The sequence below is a fragment of the Carcharhinus amblyrhynchos genome, chromosome 1 (assembly GCF_965287045.1).
Source record: "Carcharhinus amblyrhynchos chromosome 1, sCarAmb.v2.hapA, whole genome shotgun sequence".
NCBI lineage: Eukaryota > Metazoa > Chordata > Chondrichthyes > Carcharhiniformes > Carcharhinidae > Carcharhinus > Carcharhinus amblyrhynchos.
In genome coordinates, this window is record NC_137324.1 from 11,291,311 (window position 1) to 11,313,258 (window position 21,948).

At 47.3% G+C, this 21,948-nt stretch overlaps 1 protein-coding gene across 6 annotated transcripts in view; it reads right to left on the reverse strand.

The window, feature by feature from the left end:
* Positions 1-21,948, reverse strand: part of LOC145348922 (transcription factor COE3-like) — a 402,710-nt gene that overhangs the window by 42,188 nt on the left and 338,574 nt on the right. For all 6 annotated transcript variants that reach the window (XM_080197025.1, XM_080197054.1, XM_080197017.1 and 3 more), the window contains one exon: positions 21,489-21,577. In XM_080197025.1, the coding sequence (XP_080053151.1) occupies positions 21,489-21,577 (89 nt within the window). The remainder of the gene's footprint in view (positions 1-21,488; positions 21,578-21,948) is intronic.

Genomic DNA, 21,948 nt, shown 5'->3' on the forward strand with positions numbered 1-21,948 from the left:
ACAAATTCATCACTCTCTGGCTAAAGAAATTCCCCCTCATCTCTGTTTTAAAGGATCATCCCTTTAGCCTGGGTTTGTGCCCTCTGGTTGTAATTTTTCCTAATAGGGGAAATATCTGCTCCACATCCATTCTATCTAGGCCTGTAAGTTTCAATAAGATCCCCGCTCATCCTTCTAAAGTCCATCTAGATCCAGAGTCCTCAACCCTCCCTCATACAACAAGCTCTTCATTCCAGGATTATTCTTGTGAACCTCCTCTGGACCCTTTTCAAGGCCAGCACATCCTTCCTCAGATATGGGGCCCAAAACTGCTCACTATACTCCATATGGGGTCTGACTAGAGCCTTATATGGCCTCAGAAATACGCCCCTTCTCTTGTATTCTAGCCCTCTCAAACTGAATGTTAACATTGCATTTGCCTTCCTGATTGCCAACTGAATCTGCACGTTAACCTTAAGAGAATCTTAAACAATGACCCCCAAAGTCGCTTTGTGTTTCTGATTTCCTAAGCGTTTCCCTATTTAGAAAATGGTCTATGCCTTCATTTCTCCTCCCAAAGTGCATATCCTCATATTTGTCCACATTGTACTCCATCTGCCACTTCTTTGCCCACTCTCCTAACCTGCCCAAGTCCTTCTGCAGTCCCCCTGTTTCCTCAATACTACCTGTCCCTCTACATATCTTTATATCATCTACAAACTGAGCAACAGAGCCTTTAGTTCCTTCTTCCAAATCGTTAATGCAGATTGTGAAAAGTTGTGGTCCCAGCACTGACCCCTGAGGCACACCACTAGTCACCGGCTGCCACCCTGAAAAAGAACCCTTTATCTTTTAGTTAAAGAGCGAGTGGTGAGGAGGTTGGAAGGGGTGAAGACAGACCTAATCTTGGCATTCAGAAGGACAAGCGCCTGAAGAGAAAGTAAAAACTCAGGGTTATGGGGAAAAGGCAGGAGAGTGGGGTTAACTGTTCTTATGGGGAGCAGGGATGGTAATGATGGGCTGATTGCTCTCCTTCTGTGCGATAACCGCGTGATGCCGTACTGGGTGGGATGTTTCACTATTTACACGGAGTCTTCAGCGAGGCGAGGAAACAGATATGCAGCTCGCCCACTGTTCTCACCACATCTTCCAGCACTCCCGGTATTGCCTACACTGTCACACTGGAAGGGTAGGGCCTTAATGGTGCTGGCCGTGTCCCATCTCCCCACCCCCCGCCATGAATCCCCCAAATCCCTGTCATGGATAAGAGGAATTAGGGGTAATGCTTGAGGATAAGGGGGTCAACCCTTTAGAACTGAGGTGAGGAGAAGTTTCTTCACCCCGAGGGTGGTGGATGTGTGGAATTCGCTACCACAGAATGTAGTTGAGGCCAAAACATTGCCTGATTTCAAGAAGAAATTAGATATAGCTCTTGGGGCTGAAAGGATTAAGGGATATGGACAGGGGGTGGGGGAGGAGTCAGGATATTGAATTTGATAATCAGCCATGATCAAAATGAATGGCGGAGCAGGCTCGAAGGCCCAAATGGCCTCCTAGTTTCTGTGCCGGTTCTACAGTGACGGAAAAAAAAATCCCCTATCCTCCTGCCATAGGAGAATGACCCCCGCACCCACACCCCACCCCCACGGAGCTCCCTAGAGGGCCTCACCTGTCATTGTGTCAAGGGCCATGCCATCAGGCAGTTCCAGGGTACTGCCCAGGCATGTCTCGCCCCCTCCACGGGGCTGTACTGAACTGTGCTCCCCTGGCAGGCTTCCTTTGTCGCACTCATATTTTGTGAAAGCAATTGTACAGCAAAAAGTTAACTTTTAACGTTTAAACCCACTAAGCAGGAAGGGTGCAGGGGTGGGGAGCGGTATGATGGACCATGGCGGGAAACTCCTTTGATTATGTTATAATTGATTGAAATGAGGTTCCTAACCTTCCTGGACAGGAACCCTGTTACGTCTCTTGACGGGTTACAGAGGGGTGGTGAGAATGGGAAAACGAGGTCTCACCAGTGAGATTTGTGTTTTCCGAGTTCCGTGAGATTCCGCTCCCACATCACTGTTTGTCTTCATGACAAACACAGGCGCACAGTCACAGCACATATGTTACAGGTAGGAGCTGGTCCAAGTAATGTTGGGTCAGTGACATGTAGCTGAAGTTTAAAATTGTTAAAGTTTATTTGTTAGTCACAAGTCGGCTTACATCAACACTGCAATGAAGTTACTGTGAAAATCCCCGAGTCGCCACACTCCAGCACCTGTTCGGATACACTGAGTGAGAATTTAGCATGGCCAACGCACCTAACCAGCACACCTTTCAGGCTGTGGGAGGAAACCGGAGCGCCCAGAGGAAACCCACACAGACACGGGGAGAATGTGCAAACTCCACACAGACAGTGACCCAAGCCGGGAATTGAACCCGGGTCCCTGGCGCTGGGGGGCAGCAATGCTAATCATTAGGGTTGAACAATAATGTTGTCAATTGTGACGTAATTCTACGTGGGCTGCATGCTGGCACAGTGGTTAGAACTGCTGCCGCACAGCGCCCAGGGACATGGGTTCAATTCCAGTCTCGGGTCACCGCCTGTGTGAAGTTTGCATGTTCTCCCCGTGTCTGCGTGGGTTTCCTCCGGGTGCTCCGGTTTCCTCTCACATTCCAAAGATGTGCAGGTTCGGTTGATAGGCCGTGATAGATTGACCCAAGTGTCAGGGGCTTGGCAGGGTAAATATGTGGGGTTACGGGGATAGGACCTGGGTGGGATTGTGGTCGGCGCAGACTCGATGGGCCGACTGGCCTCCTTCTGCACTTAGGGGTTCTATGATTATTCAGTGAGGTAGCCTGCCTTAGATTTGTGCGGAAGGGGTCGGACATGACCAAGAATAACAGGAAACCGTGTCGCCCACAGCGCAGGTTATTCAAGTTTCATTTCAGGGCACTGAAGTAATTTCACTGCTTGTTCCTCGCTGCCCCCTGAGGCTAGACAGCTGATTGAGGACAGGGGGCAATTTGTCAGAACCGTCCTACAAAACGGATTTTAATAAAAGATTCCTAATCCCATGCACAACGACACTGCCTTGCCGGTACAAATAACAGAGGCCACAGCTGATGGCTTGCTGACTCAGTATTAGCTGGACACGCTGAGGAAAAGACTTAGAAATATGAAATGATTACACAAACGACACTAGTGAGTGAATTAATACACCGACAGCTGAATTTTAAGATCTCCCCAGGCCAAAGCTACGTGTGGTTTGCCATTTCTTGTCAATTCTTTCTTTATCGTTCAAGAGATGAGGGCAATGCTGGCTGGGCCAGCATTTGGTGCCCATCTCTGAATCCACTGCTGTGGATCTGGAGCCACATGTAGGCCAGACCAGGTCAGGTTAACAGATTTCCTTCCCTTTAGGGGCTGACACGGCGGCACAGTGGATCGCACTGCTGCCTCACGTCACCAAGAACCAGGGTTCAGTTCCTGGTTTGGGTCACCCACCGTCTGTGTGGAGTTTGCACGTTCTCTCCATATCTGCTTGGGTTTCCTCCGGGTGCTCAAAAATGTGCGTGTTAGGTGGATTGGCCGTGGTACACTTTCCCTTAGTGTCCCAAGGTGTGCAGGTTAAGCGGATTAGTGGGGTAAATACATGGGGCTAAGGGGACAGTGCCTGGGTGGGATGATCTGCTGGTGAGTTGGTACAGATTCATTGAAGGACATCCTTCGTAGAATGGGTCACTGTCTGTGCAGAGTCTGCATGTTCTCCCCGTGTCTGTGTGCACCCGGGTGCTCCAGTTTCCTCCCACAGTCTGAAAGACATGCTGGTTAGGTGCATTGGCCATGCTAAATTCTCCCTCAGTGTACCCAACAGGTGCCAGAGTGTGGGGACAAGGGGATTTTTCACAGTAACTTCATTGGAGAGTTAACATAAGCCTACTTATGATACAAATAAATAAGCTTAAAACTAAAGGACTTTAATGAACCAGATGGGTTTTTTACAATAATCGATGATTGCTTCATGGTCATCATTGAACTTTTAACTCCAGATTTTCACTGAATTCAAATTTCACCATCACAATGGTACAGAGTGTGGCGACTAGGGGATTTTCACAGTAACTTCATTGCAGTGTTAATGTAAGCCTACGTGTGACAATAAGAAATAAATTTCCAACTTAAACATAGTTAGTAGGCACAGAAATTTGCTGAGCTGCACAATTCTAGGTTTCAAAAGGTAAGCAAAAGAGAGAGAGAGAAATTAAGTGTTATTCTGTTCTTTGAAATTGGGGCTTGGCTGTATAAAAAGTGTCGCTTTTACCTTTCTGCATTGACTGACCGCGAATGTTCATGAAAAGTGGCCCGCAGGTGGAAAATCCCCCAGTCTGACTCAGTCCACTCCAGGCAAACCAACCTTGGACAGTTCCTTTAACAATGATAAATCACTTGGTCTCCGCAGTCCTCCCCTTTCCTCCCAATAACCCACCCATCCGCCCACCCCCCTCCCGTCCTCCCACCACCATCCATCACCACTTCCTCAACTCGAACTAAATTGCCGGCCTGAAGAACGCTCTGGCAGGCAAAAGAAATCATCAAAATACATTTCAGATAATGTATCGGGGACGCAGCAGCCTTACTTCAGCGTAATCACATCGGGTCGTGTCTTTTCCAATGAGCGTCTGTCGGACAGGAGAGGGTCGAATTAAGCTTGCTACTCGATTGCTTGTCTGGGGGTCGGGGGACGGAGTGGAGTTGGGGGGGCTGGTGTGTGGGGAGTGGAGATATGACACAATGTGTGGATTCCCCAGCCTCGAGTAATGCAGTTAGCGCTTAACAAACACTTTGAGGGCTGGAGCTCTCTTTGACATGTATCAGGTCGAAATGGACAGAAGTAATTTTGATAGCTCTACCTGTCTCAAATTGAATTTTCTACTCCTGACTCATTGATGCGATGGCACACTCCAAATATTCTCGCCTGGTCCCTAAAGGAATCAGGAACGGTGCTTCTGGGCTTAGTGTCATCCTTTTTTTCATTCCTTGCCAGGGGTTGCAAGCATGGGTGCTGCCAAAATGTCACAGGGGTTCTCTCATTTGAGTACAAATTAGCAAGGGATTGCGGCTTTGTTACGTATGGAGAGGGGAGAGAGAGATATAACAGGCAAAGAGATTGATGCAAAAATAAAGAGAGAATAGAGACATGAGGGAGACACCACAGAGATGGAGGAATGAAACAGAGGAAGGGACTGAAAGTGCAGAGAAACAGAGAAGAAATGAGAGAGGTGTCAAAGGGGTAACAGGGAATGTGAAGCAGCAGAAGAGGCAGATGATAGTCTAAAGATGTGCGGATTAGGTTGATTGGCCATGCTAAATTGACTCTCATGTCAGGGGATTAGCAGGGTAAATATGTAGTGTTGTGGAAATAGGGCCTGTATAGGTTTGTGGTCTTGATGGGCCGAATGGCCTGTTTTTGCTCTGATTCTATAGAGAAATAGTGAAATAGGTTAAAGGGAAATAGGGGCAGGCAAGCAGGCAGAGAGATAGGGAGACAGAGAATAAGAAGCAGAGAAAACACAATAGCAGAGTTGTGAGACCCCTTACTGTGGTTATCCCAGTCCAACACCAGCCTCTCCACATCGAAGCAGAAAGAGAGACTGAGAAACGTAAGGTGGAATTATACCAGCCCGGCATTTGCCACCACTGCATTGAGGGGACGGCACTGGAAAATGGGGCAAGCTGTCAAAAAGCCCACTGACTTCATAGAAACTGGAAAATCCCATTGGTGGGATTATGGGTCTCAAAATTCCACACATAGAGACGGAGAGGGAGTGTAGCCGAGATAGAAAAAATAAAGAGGAAAAAACATCAAGAGAAACACAGGCAGTGAGGGACAGAAAAAAAGAGGAAGTCAGGGAACGAGAGGCAGAGAGAGTGACAGAGAAAGAGGGAGACAAAGAGGGTGAGAGAGAAATATGAGAGGCAGTAAAAGAGAGGTAGAGAAAGAGAAAGAGACAGAGAAAGAGAGAGAGAGGCAAAGAAAGAGAGAGATAAAGAGAAGCAGAGAAAGCGAAAGAGGCAGAAAAAGAGACAGAGAAAGTGAGATAAAGAGGGAGATAGAGAAAGGGAGAGAGGCAGAGAAAGAGAGTGAAAGAAAGAGAGAGAAAGAGAGAGAGATAGAGAAAGAGAGAGATGCAGAGAAAGGGAGTGAGATAGAGAAAGAGAGAGAGGGAAAGTATGAAAGGTGGAAAAAGATCAAGAGGTAGAGAAAGAGAGAGAGGCAGAAAAACAGAGGGCAAGATGATACATAGATGATCTGGAGGAGGGGGCTGAGTGTAGGGTAACAAAATTTGCTGATGACACGAAGATGAGTGGAAAAACAAATTGCGTGGAGGGTGTGGAAAGTCTGCAGAGGGATCTGGATAGGCTGAGTGAGTGGGCGAGGACCTGGCAGATGGAATTTAATGTTAGCAAATGTGAGGTTATCCACTTTGGTAGAAATAATAGTAGGAGGGATTACTATTTAAAGGGTGAAAAGCTGCAGCATGCTACGGTGCAGAGGGACCTGGGGGTCCTTGTGCACGAATTGCAAAAACCCAGTCTGCAGGTGCAGCAGGTGATCAAGAAGGCGAATGGGGTGCTGGCCTTTATCGCGAGGGGGATAGAATATAAAAGTAGGGAGGTCTTGCTGCAACTGTACAGGGCACTGGTGAGGCCGCAGCTGGAGTACTGTGTGCAGTTTTGGTGGCCGCACTTGCAGAAGGATATATTGGCCTTGGAGGGAGTGCAGAGAAGGTTTATTAGGCTGATACTGGAGATGAGGGAGTTAGCCTATTAAGAGAGATTGAATAGACTGGGTCTGTACTCGTTGGAGTTTAGAAGGCTGAGGGGGGATCTTATAGAGACGTATAAGATAACGAAGGGGATGGATAGGGTGGAGGTAGAGAGATTCTTCCCGCTTAGAAAGGATCGCAGAACTAGAGGACAAAGCCTCAAAAAAAGGGGGGGGGGGGGCAGTTTAGATCGGAGTTGAGGAGAAACTTCTTCACTCAAAGGGTGGTGAATCTCTGGAATTCTCTGCCCACTGAAGTGGTGGAGGCTACCTCGCTGAACATATTTAAGTCACGGGTAGATAGATTTCTGATAGACAAGGGAATTAAGGGTTATGGGGAGAAAGCGGGAAAGTGGAACTGATCCACTTCAGATCAGCCATGATCTTATTGAATGGCGGGGCAGGCTCGAAGGGCTAGATGGCCTACTCCTGCTCCTATTTCTTATGTTCTTATGAGATTTTACTCCTTGTTCATCCCAAAACTGTAAAATCCCGCCCAAAGTCAATGGATCTATACATAATCCGCTCCTCGTCCACTCTGATTCCTGTAGTGAGCGGGCTGGTAAAATTCAGGCCCTCTTCTCTCCCAAACTGCACCCTCATCCTCCCCTCTCCTAATGTCCTAATCCCTGACCAAGTTACATCATAATTTCTTGTATTTATATAGATGATCTGGAGGAGGGAACCGAGTGTAGGGTGTCGAAATTTGCTGATGACACCAAGATTGGGGGAAAGGCAAATTGTGCGGAGGGTGTGGAGAGTCTGCAGAAGGATCTAGATAGGCTGGGCGAATGGGCCAGGAAATGGCAAATGGAATTTAATGTTGGCAAGTGTGAGGTGGTCCACTTTGGTAGGAAGAATGGTAGGAAGGACTATTACTTACGTGGCGAAAAACTGCAGCAGGCGACGGTGCAGAGGGACCTCGGGGTCCTTGTGCATGAGTCGCAAAAACCCAGCCTGCAGGTGCAGCAGGTGGTCAGGAAGGCGAATGGGATGCTGGCCTTCATAGCGAGGGGGATTGAATATAAAAGTAGGGAGGTCTTGCTGCAGCTGTATAGGGCATTGGTGAGGCCGCAGCTGGAGTACTGTGTGCAGTTTTGGGCGCCGCACCTGCGCAAGGATATTTTGGCCTTGGAGGGAGTGCAGAGGAGGTTTACTAGGCTGATACCGGAGTTGAGGGGGTTGAGCTATGAGGAGAGGCTGAATAAACTAGGCTTGTACTCGTTAGAGTTTAGAAGAATGAGGGGAGATCTCATTGAGACGTATAAGATGATGAATGGGATGGATAGGATAGAGGTGGAGAGACTCTTCCCGCTCAAAAAAGACAGTAGGACTAGGGGGCACAGCCTCAAGATAAAGGGGAGGCGGTTTAGAACGGAGTTGAGGAGGAACTTCTTCACTCAAAGGGTGGTGAATATCTGGAATTCTCTGCCCGTTGAAGTGGTGGAGGCTGCCTCGCTAAATATTTTTAAGAAGCGGGTTGATGGGTTTTTGATAAGAGAGGGGATTAAGGGTTATGGGGAGAGGGCGGGAAAGTGGAACTGAGCCACGACAGATCAGCCATGATCTTATTGAATGGCGGGGCAGGCTCGAAGGGCCAGATGGCCTACTCCTGCTCCTATTTCTTATGTTCTTATGTTCTTATGTTCTTATCTGGAAAAAAGTGTTGGAAGCAGTTTCAAGAACAACTTTCATAAGAACATAAGAACATAAGAAATAGGAGCAGGAGTAGGAGTATTTGAAAATGAAAATGTGGCAGAACAATGAGGAAAGCAAAGAGGAATGGGATGAATTGGATAATTCATAGAATCCCTAAAGTGCCGAAGGAAGCCATTCGGCCCATCGAGTTTGCATTGACCTTCCGGAGATGCGCCTTTCACAGGGCTCCATCCCCATAACCCCATATATTTACTCCCCCTGACTTAGGAAGGGACAATTTAGCGTGGCCAATCCACCTAACCTGCACATCTTTGGAGTGGGGGAGGAAACTGGAACACCCGGAGGAAACCCACGCAGACATGGGGAGAATGTGCAAACTCCACACAGACAGAGGCCCGAGGCTGGAATCAAACCTGGGTCCCTGGTGCTGTGAGGCAGCTGGGATAACCACTGTGCTACCCTGACATGGGCAAGTTGGGCTGAAAGGGCTGTTTCTGTGCTGTATGATTCTGAAGAGTATGCGAGTAAGTTATGGTGGACATTGCAAATGATCTCAAATGGAGCGAGAGGGAAGTTTATCACGTGGTGGTTACATCAAGTTGATCCATTAAAGCAGATGGGTGTGAAGGGGATTTTTTTAATTCATTCGTGGGATATGTGCGTCACTGGTTGGCCATCCCTAGCTGCCCTTGAAGTGGTGATGAGCTGCCTTCTTGCATCGCTTCACTGCTGTGGGTTGACCCACAATGGCATTAGGGAGGGAATTCCAGGATTTTGACCCAGTGACTGTGAAGGAAAGGCGATATATTTCCAAGTCAGGATGGTTAGCCACTTGGAAGGGAGCTTGCAGGTGTTCCCATTTACCTGCTGACCTTGTCCTTCTAAACAGAAGTGGCTGTGAGTTTGGAAGGTGCTGTCTAAGGATCTCTGGTGAATTGCTGCAGTGCATCTTGTAGATAGTACACACTGCTGTTACTGAGCATGTAGCAGCAGTGTGTACTATATACAAGATGTATATAGTATGCACTGAGGGAGTGGACGTTTGTGGATGTGGTGCCAATTAAGCGGGTTGCTTTGCCCTAGATGGTGTCAAGCTTCTTGAGTGTTGTTGGAGCTGCACCCATCCAGGCAAGTGTGGAGTATTCCATCACACTCTTGACATTCCTTCCTTGTCAGGCTTTGGAGAGTCAGGAGATGAGTTACTCGCCGCAATATTCCTAGCCTCTGACCTGCTCTTGCAACCATTATGTTTATGTGGCGAATCAAGTTGAGTTTCTGGTCAATGGTAACCCTAAGGATATTGACAGTGGGGGATTCAGTGATGTTAATAGCATTGAATGTTAAGGAACGGTGGTCAGAGTGTCTCTTATTGAAGGCGGTCATTGCCTGGCACTTGTGGGTCAATGAGTTTTACACAGACTGAAATAAAACTTACATTTTTATTGATTACCTCAATTAGATTCAAATTCATTGCCAGGTTATGATTTCTTCTTTAACCCTTTGAAGCTTTTAAATTAGCCAAGATCTCTGGTGAGGAATCAAATGCTTCCTGATATATTTTCCAGCCGCACTTCCATCACCCATTAATTCTATTAATTTCTCTCAAAGAATTCTGATTAACTTGTCACAGTGCAGCTCCTTTGCTGGCTCACTTTTAAGTTTACTGAATGTACTCAGATGGCTTCCTCCCACATGGCCATTGGTGTTTTCTTCACAGTAGATGCCTCAGTCTTGATCTTTCTTGGGGTCCTTTTTTAGAGACGGGAATTGCTAATAGACTTACTTGCAATTTCCTCCGAGAAACCCACTCTTCAAATGACTGTAAAGTATGGGCGGCACGGTGGCACAGTGGTTAGCACTCCTGCCTCACAGCGCCAGGGACCCCGGTTCAATTCTGGCCTTGGATGACTATCTGTGTGGAGTTTGCTCGCTCTCACTGTGTCTGCGTGGGTTTGCTCTGGGTGCCCCGGTTTCCTCCAAAGATGTGCAGGCTAGGTTGGTTGGCCACGCTAAATTGCGGTTAGTGTCAGAGGGACCAACAGTGTAAATACGTGGGGTTACAGGGATAGAGCCTGGGTGGGATCTTTGTCAGCGCAGGTGCTGTGAGGCAGCAGTGCTCACCACTGTGCCACACATAACATCTCTCCTATAATGTGGATTTAGCTAGGGTAAATGCATTGGGGCATGGGAGTAGGGCCTGGGTGGGATTGTGGTCAGTGCAGACTCGATGGGCCAAATGGCCTCCTTCTGCACTATAGGGAATCTATAATTCTATTTCTAGTCGTGATCACTCCAATATTCCTACTTTCCCTCTGGTCAAGTCTTATCGGATGTGGTCCTTGAGCATGGTCCAGCTTTCAAATAGCCATTCATGGGCTGCGGGCATCACCGGGTAGGCCAGCATTTATTGCCCATCCTTAATTGTCCTTGAGAAGGTGGTGAGCTACCTTCTTGAACCGCTGCAGTCCATGTGGTATATCCGCGATGCAGTCAGGGAGTTCCGGGATTGTGACAACTGAGTTAAGTGCTAAACAATTAAAAGTCATCCACATTCTGTAGGCCTGGAGTCACATGTAGGCCAGATAGGGTAAGGTTGGCAGATTTGAGAACATAAGAACATAAGAAATAGGAGCAGGAGTAGGCCATCTAGCCCTTCGAGCCTGCCCCGCCGTTCAATAAGATCATGGCAGATCTGAAGTGGATCAATTCCACTTTCCCGCTTTCTCCCCATAACCCTTAATTCCCTTGTCTATCAGAAATCTATCTACCCGTGACTTAAACATATTCAGCGAGGTAGCCTCCACCACTTCAACGGGCAGAGAAATCCAGAGATTCACCACCCTTTGAGTGAAGAAGTTCCTCCTCAACTCTGATCTAAACTGCACCCCCCTTATCTTGAGGCTGTGCCCTCTAGTCCTGCTATCCTTTCTAAGCGGGAAGAATCTCTCTACCGCTACCCTATCTATCCCTTTCATTATCTTATACGTCTCTGTAAGATCCCCCCTCATCCTTCTAAACTCCAACAAGTACAGACCTAGTCTATTTAGTCTCTCTTCACAGTCCAACCCCCTCATCTCCGGTATCAGCCTAGTGAACCTTCTCTGCACTCCCTCCAAGGCCAAAATATCCTTGCGCAATTGCGGCGACCAAAACTGCACACAGTACTCCAGCTGCGGCCTCACCAGTACCCTGTACAGTTGCAGCAAGACCTCCCTACTTTTATATTCTATCCCCCTCGCTATAAAGGCCACCATTCCATTCGCCTTTTTGATCACCTGCTGCACCTGCAGACTGGGTTTTTGCGATTCGTGCACAAGGACACCCAGGTCCCTCTGCACCGTAGCATGTTGCAGCTTTTTGCCTTTTAAATAATAATCCCTCCTACTATTATTTCTCCCAAAGTGGATAACCTCACACTTGCTAACATTGTACTCCATCTGCCAGGTCCTCGCCCACTCGGTCAGCCTATCCAGATCCCTCTGCAGACTTTCCACACCCTCCGCACAACTTGCTTTTCCACTCATCTTCGTGTCATCAGCAAACATCAGATGACATCTTCGTGTCATCATTTCCTTGCCTAAAAAACACTGGAGAAATCAAGTGGATCTTTACAAAATCCAGTTGCTTTATTGTCATAACCATGAAACCATCGTCAAAAACCCAGCTGGTTCACTACTGTCCTTCAGGGAAGGAAATCTGCCATCCTTACCTGGTCTGGCCTACATGTGACTCCAGAGCCACAGCAATGTGGTTGAGTCTTAAATGCCTCTGAAATTGCCTCTGAAATGGCCTAGAGTTAAGAAAGCCCACCAACGTCTGTACGTTCTCAGGAGGCTAAGGAAATTCAACGTGTCCGCTACGACTCGCACCAACTTTTACAGATGCACTGTAGAAAACATCCTTTCCAGATTATCACAGCTTGGTATGGTTCCTGCTCTGACCAAAAATGCAAGAAGCTACAAAGGGTTCTGAACAAAGCCCAGTCCATCACCCAAACCAGCCTCTATCCATTCACTCTGTCCACATTTCCCCCTGCCTTGGAAAAGCAGCCAGCATAATCAAAGACCCCACACAATCCGGGCATTCTCTCTTCCATCTTCTTCTGTTGGGAGAAAGATATAAAAGTCTGAGGTCACGTACCAACTGACTCAGAGCAGCTTCTTCCCTGTTGCCATCAGACTTTTGAATAGACCTACCTCGCACTAAGTTGATCTTTTGCTACACCCTAGCTGTGACTGGAACACTACATTCTGCATTCTCTCCTTTCCTCCCCTACGACTTTTGAATGGACTCACATTATATTAAGTTGATCTTTCTCTACACCCTAGCTGTAGCTGTAACATTGTATTCTGCATCCTCTCTTTTCCTTATCCCTTATGTACTCTATGAGCAGTATGCTTTGTTTTCTATAGCAAGCAGGAAACAAAACTTCTGACTGTATTGCATTACATGTGACAATAGTAAATCAAATCAAATCAAAATCAAATCAAATCAACCCACTTGGTTCTAGGCAATTAGAATTGGGCAATAAATGCTGGCCCAGCCAGCGAGACCCACATCCCATGAATGAATTAAAAAAAAACACCGTTACTAGCTTTTTATTCAATTAATTAATCGAATTTAAATTCTGCAGTGGGATTTGAATTCACAGCTCAGGGTTATTAATCCAGGACTCGTCCACTAACATCACCACTAAGCTCACACAATAATTGTAGTAACTGGAATCGCCAAACTGCCACGTTCCTCGACATCCGTTCACGCAGACGAGAGCATCAAGTTTCCAGGCCCATGTAACGCCCCTCAGCCTGTATACACAGGGCATGTACACACCTTCCAGCACTATCTACAGCTTGGCAGTCCTGACACACCATCATGTGGAGGCTAACACTACCTCCATTCCTCCTCATATTATATTAAGAACCCTTACTATATTAATATAATAATTACCTCCTGAGGGATAAGGGAATCCAGAGATAAAACAATTAAGAAGAAAATTGTAAAAATTCATGTGACCCCCTTTAGGACTTCAATATTAAGCAGAACACCAAGAGATTATTAAAAAAAAACACGGTACAACAGATAATTAAACAATCCTCAATCTTTTATAGCAATAATATGATCTATTATTTAATAACATATATAATATGCTGAGAGCCTGGGCGGTACAATAGATAAGTGTCCCATATTTTAATCTCTGGTGCCTAATTCTGAATCCATCTGAGACTAATGTGATGGAGGGAAGGAAGCAAAGGAAATAAGGATGAAAGGAAGGAAAGAAAGATTGCATTTTTTTTAGTGCCATTTATCACCTCGTCCTTCCGAAAGTGCTTTCAGAGTGTGGTCACTGTTGAACAAAAAGCAGGAGAAGGCCATTCAGCCCCTCAAGCCTGCTCCCCCATTGAATAAGATCATGCCCGATCTGATGGTTGACCTGATATCTGCATCCCGTCCTTGATAACTGATCACCCCCTTGTTTATCAATAATCTACCCAACTCTGCTGCATAAATATTCAAAGACTCTGCTTCCGCCACCTTTTGAGAAATAGGGTTTCAAGGCAATGGTCTAGTGGTATTATCACAGTGGCACAGTGGTTAGCACTGCTGCCTCACAGCGCCAGGGAACCCGGGTTCAATTCCCAGCTTGGGTCACTGTCTGTCTGGAAGCTGCACATTCTCCCCGTGTCTGCGTGGGTTTCCTCCGGGTGCTCTTGTATCCTCCCACAGTCCAAAGACGTGCGGGTTAGGTGGATTGGCCACGTTAAATTGCCCCTTAGTGTCAAGGGGATGATCTAGGGTAAAAGCATTGGGTTATGGGTTTAGGGCCTGGGTGGAATTGTGGTCGGTGCAGACTCAATGGGTCAAATGATCTCCTTCTGCATTGTAGGAATCTATGATTCTATTAATCCAGAAACTCAGCTAATGTCCTGGGGACCTGGGTTCGAATCCCACCATGGCAAATGGTGGAATTTAAATTCAGTAAAAAATATCTGGAATTACGAATCTACTGATGACCATGAAACCATTGTCGATTGTCGGAAAAGCCCATCTGATTCATTAATGACCTTTAGGGAAGGAACTCTGTTGTCCGACAATGGACAATGGTTTCATGGTCAACAGTAGATTCGTAATTCCAGATATTTTTTAGTATTGACACTGTCCTTTGTCACAATGACAAAGTGCACAGAAGGGTGTGTTGCCTGCCTGGTGCTCGGGTACAGGATGTCACAGCTGGGCTGCAGAGGAACCTGGAGTGGGAGGGTGAGAACCCGGTCGTTGTAGTACATGTGGGTGCCGGCGACGTAGGCAAAGTGCGGACTGAGGATCTGCGGAGGGAGTATGAGAAGCTGGGAATGGAATTAAAAAGTAGAACCGACAAGGTGGTCGTCTCTGGGCTACTGCCTGAACTGAGTGCAGACGGGCGTAGGGTTGACAGGATAAAGGAAGTGAATGGGTGGCTCAGGGATTGGTGTGGGAGGAATGGGTTCGAATTTATGGGGCATTGGCACCAGTATTGGGGTAGGTGGGACTTGTTCGGGCGGGATGGGGTTGGTCTGAATCGTGCTGGGACCAGAGTGTTGGCGAATCGAGTAAAGAGGACTGTAGACAGGGCTTTAAACTAATTAGGGGGGGGGAGGGTGCGAGGGTAGGTGACGCTACGAGGTCTAAAGTTAAGGATAGGGTACAGGTAAGGGAAGAGGCCGAGGATGTCCCAATTGGTGGCGTTACGGCAAATAGGGTCCAGGTGAAGGCTGGGATGAAAGCGCTTTATCTGAATGCACGAAGCATTCGGAATAAAGTGGATGAGCTGGTGGCGCAGATCGACACAAATGGATACGATCTGGTGGCCATTACAGAGACGTGGCTGCAAGGTGACAGGGACTGGGAGATGAATGTACAGGGCTATCAAGTGTTTAGGAAGGATAGGCAGGAGGAAAGAGGGGGTGGCGTAGCTCTGCTGATTAAGGATAGTATCAAGGTGGTAGCAAGGGATGATATCGGAGCCAAAGAGCAGAACGTGGAATCGTTGTGGGTGGAGATTAGGAACAGCAAAGGGAGGAAGACGCTGGTGGGTGTCGTCTATAGGCCCCCGAATAATGATCTGGAGGTGGGGCGGGCTGTTAACACGCAAATAAGTGCGGCGTGCAGGAATGGGACGGCAGTAGTTATGGGAGATTTCAATCTGCATATTGATTGGTCGACCCATGTTGGACGAGGTGGGCTCGAGGAGGAGTTCTTGGAATGCTGCCGGGATAATTTCCTTGAACAGTGTGTGTTGGAGCCGACGAGGGAGCGAGCTATCTTGGATCTGGTGCTATGTAATGAGGCGGGTAGAATTAGGGACCTTGCGGTGAAGGATCCTCTTGGAGAGAGTGATCATTGTATGGTGGAGTTTCTGGTGCAGATGGAGGAGGAGAAAGTGGGTTCCCGGACACGCGTCCTTTGTTTGAATAGAGGGGAGTATGGTAGGATGAGAGAAGAATTGGCGAATGTGGACTGGGGGAATGTGTTGGAAGGTAGGTCTGCTGAGGAGCAGTGGAGGATCTTTAAGGAGATCTTTCTTGGTGCTCAGCAGAAATTTATTCCGATGGTTAAAAAGGACAGTAGGAAGAGAGGTAATAAGCCGTGGATAACGAAGGAGGTGAAGGAAAGTGTTAAATTAAAAGCGGAGGAATTTAGAGTAGCTAAGAGCAGTGGGCGAGAAGAGGATTGGGAAAGGTTTAAATGTCAACAAAGATTGACAAAGAAGTTGATAAAGGAGGGTAGGAGAAGCTATGAGGCTGGGCTAGCACTTAATATAAAAAAGGATAGCAAGAGTTTTTATAAATATATAAAAAGGAAGAGGCTGGCTAGGGTGAACGTTGGTCCTTTAGAGGATGAGAAAGGGGAGCTAGTGGTAGGGGATGGGGATATGGCGAAGGTCTTGAATAACTTTTTTGTTTCTGTCTTCACGGAGGAGGACGTGAATAATTTGCCGGGTGTTAGCGATGGAAAGGTGGTAGGAATGGAGGGTCTTAATGACATTACTGTTACTAGAGAGGTGGTGCTCGACAGACTGGAGGGGCTGATTGTGGACAAGTCCCCAGGACCGGATGGAATGCATCCGAGGGTTCTGAAAGAAATGGCGGAGGTGATAGTGGATGCCTTGGTGGTTATTTTCCAGACGTCGCTGGATTCCGGGGAAGTGCCGGAAGATTGGAAAACGTCTAATGTTACGCCGTTGTTTAAGAAGGGTGCCAGGCAAAAGACGGGGAATTATAGGCCGGTTAGTTTAACGTCTGTGGTAGGTAAAATGTTAGAATCCATCATTAAGCAGGAAATTGCGAGGCATCTTGAAGGGAATTGCTTGATAGGGCGGACGCAACACGGTTTCATTAAAGGGAAGTCGTGTCTGACAAATTTACTGGAGTTCTATGAGGATGTGTCTAGGGCAGTGGATAGAGGAGAGCCGGTGGATGTGGTCTTTCTGGATTTTCAGAAGGCGTTTGACAAGGTACCTCACAAGAGGTTATTGCAGAAGGTCAGGGGACATGGAGTTGGGGGTAGGGTGTTAGCGTGGATAGAGGATTGGTTGTCAAATAGGAGGCAGAGAGTGGGGGTCAATGGGTGCTATTCGGATTGGCGGATGGTGACTAGTGGGGTGCCCCAGGGGTCGGTGCTGGGGCCTCAGCTATTTACCATTTATATAGATGATCTGGAGGAGGGAACCGAGTGCAGGGTGTCGAAATTTGCTGATGACACCAAGATTGGGGGAACGGCAAATTGTGCGGAGGGTGTGGAGAGTCTGCAGAAGGATCTAGATAGGCTGGGCGAATGGGCCAGGAAATGGCAAATGGAATTTAATGTTGGCAAGTGTGAGGTGGTCCACTTTGGTAGGAAGAATGGTAGGAAGGACTATTACTTACGTGGCGAAAAACTGCAGCAGGCGACGGTGCAGAGGGACCTCGGGGTCCTTGTGCATGAGTCGCAAAAACCCAGCTTGCAGGTGCAGCAGGTGGTCAGGAAGGCAAATGGGATGCTGGCCTTCATAGCGAGGGGGATTGAATATAAAAGTAGGGAGGTCTTGCTGCAGCTGTATAGGGCATTGGTGAGGCCGCAGCTGGAGTACTGTGTGCAGTTTTGGGCGCCGCACCTGCGCAAGGATATTTTGGCCCTGGAGGGAGTGCAGAGGAGGTTTACTAGGCTGATACCGGAGTTGAGGGGATTGAGCTATGAGGAGAGGCTGAATAAACTAGGCTTGTACTCGTTAGAGTTTAGAAGAATGAGGGGAGATCTCATTGAGACGTATAAGATGATGAATGGGATAGATAGGATAGAGGTGGAGAGACTCTTCCCGCTCAAAAAAGACAGTAGGACTAGGGGGCACAGCCTCAAGATAAAGGGGAGGCGGTTTAGAACGGAGTTGAGGAGGAACTTCTTCACTCAAAGGGTGGTGAATCTCTGGAATTCTTTGCCCGTTGAAGTGGTGGAGGCTGCCTCGCTAAATATTTTTAAGAAGCGGGTTGATGGGTTTTTGATAAGAGAAGGGATTAAGGGTTATGGGGAGAGGGCGGGAAAGTGGAACTGAGCCACGACAGATCAGCCATGATCTTATTGAATGGCGGGGCAGGCTCGAAGGGCTAGATGGCCTACTCCTGCTCCTATTTCTTATGTTCTTATGTTCTTATGAATACACTCCACCATCTGCCGTGGTGGGATTCGAACCCAGGTCCCCAGAACGTTAGCTGAGTTTCTGGATTAATAGAATCATAGAATCCTACAATGCAGAAGGAGATCATTTGACCCATTGAGTCTGCACTGGAAATCTGCCGTCCTTTCCTGGTCTGGCTACATGTGACTCCAGAGCCACTGCAATGTAGTTGACTCTCAAATGCTCGCTGAACAATGGGATAGGCAATAAATTCTGGCCCAGCCAGCGGAGCCCACGTTCCACAAATGAACAAAGAACAAAGAGAATTACAGCAGGGGAACAGGCCCTTTGGCTCTCCAAGCCTGCACCGACCATGCTGACCAACTGAACTAAAGCCCCCTACCCTTCTGGGGACCGTACCCCTCTTTTTCCATCCTATTCATGTATTTGTCAAGTCGCCCCTTAAAAGTCACTGTTGTATCTGTTTCTACTACCTCCCCCGGCTCTGAGTTCCAGCACCCACCACCCTCTGTGTGAAAAAAAACTTGAATGAATGAAGAAAAACCTGCCCATTCCAGGTATTAGTCTGGTAAATCTTCTCTGAACAGTTCCCAATGCATTTACACCTTTCCATACATTAGGTGACAAATGCTGTGCACAGTACTCCACATGTCCCTGGAATCCTCGGGTTTTACACGGCCTGCAACTGCTGCTAGCGAGAATGGAGAAGTTGGTACTCAGACAGATGTCTATTCACAACAGCGGGACTGGATAAGCCTGGCATGTGCGAGGTCGGAGAATTCCAGCCCTGATCTCAGCAATTCCCTGTACAACTGAAGCACACCCTCCCTACTTCTGTAACCAATTCCCTTCGCAATAACATTCTACTAGTTTTCCAAATTACTTGTTGTACCTGAATAATAGCCTTTTGTGATCATGCACTGGGACACATACTGCATTGCAGAACTCTGCAACTGAGAAATGATTCTTTTTTATTCTTCCTGCCATAGTGGACAATTTCATACTTTCTCACATTATTCTCCATTTGTTACATCTCTGCCAATTCAATTAACCTATCTATAGCCTTTTTAGGTCCTACTTTCCCCCCTATCTTTTTGTCATCAGAATATTCAGCAACCATCCTTTCAATCCCTGCATCTAAATCATCTATATAAATTGCAAACAGCTGAGGTCCCAGCACTGATCCCAGTGACACACCTCTCGTCACATCTTGCCAACCTGAAAAAGACCCATTTAAGCATACTCGCTGCCCCTGGTTAGCCAGAATATTCTATCCATGCCAATATGTTACTCCCTGCACCATGAACTTTTATCTTCTGCAATAACCTTTGGTGTGGCACTTTATCAAATGTCTTCTGGAAATCTGAGTGCAGTACATCCACCAGTTCCCCTTTATCCACAGCATCTTCCTCAAAGAACTCTAATAAGTTGGTTAAACATGATTTTCCTTTCACGAAACCATGTTGACTCTGCCCGATTCCCTTGAACTTATCCAAATGCCCTGCTATAATATCATCTTTAAAAATAGCGTCTAACACTTTCCCTATGACAGATGTTAAGCTAATTGGCCTGTAGTTTCCCACTTTCTGTCTTCCTCCCTTTTTGAATAATGGAGTTACATTTTCTACCTTCCAACCTTCCCCAAATCTAGGGAGTTTTGGAAAATTAAAACCAATGCATCAGCTATCTCATAGGCCAGACATTTGGGTGAAATCTGACAGGACCCGGGTTCTTGTCAGCTGCAGCTCCAACAATTTGTTCAGTACCACTTCTTTGGTGACTGTAATTTTCCTGAGTTCCTCCCTCCCGTCCATTCCCTGATCTATAGCTGCCTCTGACATGTTGCTTATATCCTCTATAGTGAAGATTGATGCAAAATAGTTGAGGACAAAACATTGTCTGATTTCAAGAAGAAATTCAATGTAGCTCTTGGGATCAAGGGATATGAGGGGAAGGGGGAATCAGGATATTGAATTCGAAGATCAGCCATGTTCAAAATGAATGGCAGAGCAGGCTTGATGGGCCGAATGGCCGACTCCTGCTTCTAGGTTCTATGTTTCGATGTAAAATACCTGTTGGATTCACAGAATCCCTACACTGCAGAATGAGGCCTTTCGGCCCATTGTGTCTGCACTGACCACAATCACAATGTACCCTTCACCCCAATGTACCTACATCCACTTCAATGTACCCCTTCACCCCAATATACCCCTTCACCCCAATGTACCCCTCTACCCCAATTACCCTTCACCCCAATGTACCCCTTCACCCCAATGTACCCCTTCACCCAATTACCCTTCACCCCAATGTATACTTCACCCCAATGTACCCCTTCACCCCAATATACCCCTTCACCTCAATGTATCCTTCACCCCAATGTACCCCTCTACCCCAATTACCCTTCACCCCAATGTACCCCTTCACCCCAATGTACCCCTTCACCCCAATTACCCTTCACCCCAATGTACCCCTTCACCCCAATTACCCTTTACCCCAATGTACCCCTTCACCCCAATGTACCCCTTCAACCCAATGTATACTTCATCCCAATGTACCTCTTCACCCCAATTACCCTTCACCCCAATGTACCCCTTCACCCCAATGTACCCCTTCACCCCAATTACCCTTCACCCCAATGTACCCCTTCACCCCAATTACCCTTTACCCCAATGTACCCCTTCACCCCAATGTACCCCTTCAACCCAATGTATACTTCACCCCAATGTACCCCTTCACCCCAATTACCCTTTACCCCAATGTACCCCTTCACCCCAATTACCCTTCAACCCAATGTATACTTCACCCCAATGTACCCCTTCACCCCAATTACCCTTTACCCCAATGTACCCCTTCACCCCAATTACCCTTCAACCCAATGTATACTTCACCCCAATGTACCCCTTCACCCCAATTACCCTTTACCCCAATTACCCTTCAACCCAATGTATACTTCACCCCAATGTGCCCCTTCACCCCAATTACCCTTCACCCCAATGTATACTTCACCCCAATGTACCCCTTCACCCCAATATACCCCTTCACCCCAATGTATCTCTTCACCCCAATGTATCTCTTCACTCAAATGTACCCCTTCAGCCCAATGCACCCCTTCAGCCCAATATGTCCCTTCACCCCAATGTACTCCTTCAGCCCAATAAACCCCTTCAGCCCAATGTACCCCTTCACCCCAATGTACCCCTTCACCCCAATGTACCATCACTCATTCTAATGAATGAGCAAACCCCAAAAGATTGCTGTAGTCACAGTGTTTTCTTAATGACTGATGGCCTTTCTATGATCCCATTACCATTGTGACGCCCTGTTAACCCTAATACTTGCAATGTCTTTCTCTGGCGAATGGAAAATCATGTATTTAAAAACCTAACCTTGGGTAATCGCTCAGGGTCACCGGGGTGCCGTGGGATCACCTTCTGTAGCCGCTGAAATCCGTAGTCGATGGTGGGTTCATTCAATGCTGTCGGATTAAAGGGGGAACAAGAAGAAATCGGTCAGTGACATGTCGGGAGGACAGTGCACAGTAAAGCTCAGCCACTGCTGCTGACTTTGGTTGAGAGTAAGAGACTAGACCGCAACCCCAACCCAGGGTGCTGAGGCTAATTGCAGAGGTCTTATCACTGCCCCCAAATGATGAACACATTGTAAATGAGACATTAGTAGTTTGCATTGAGCAGTTTCACCTTGGAGATTGCAATACCCAATCAGGCCATCAGGGGAGCAACATTCAAAGACCGACGGAGTTCAGTTTCTGATCCTCAGAAGTTGGGGAGAGAGCCATCAGACCTGGACTGCTGATTAAAAGTTCGGTTTAGTTGGTGGAACTCTCCT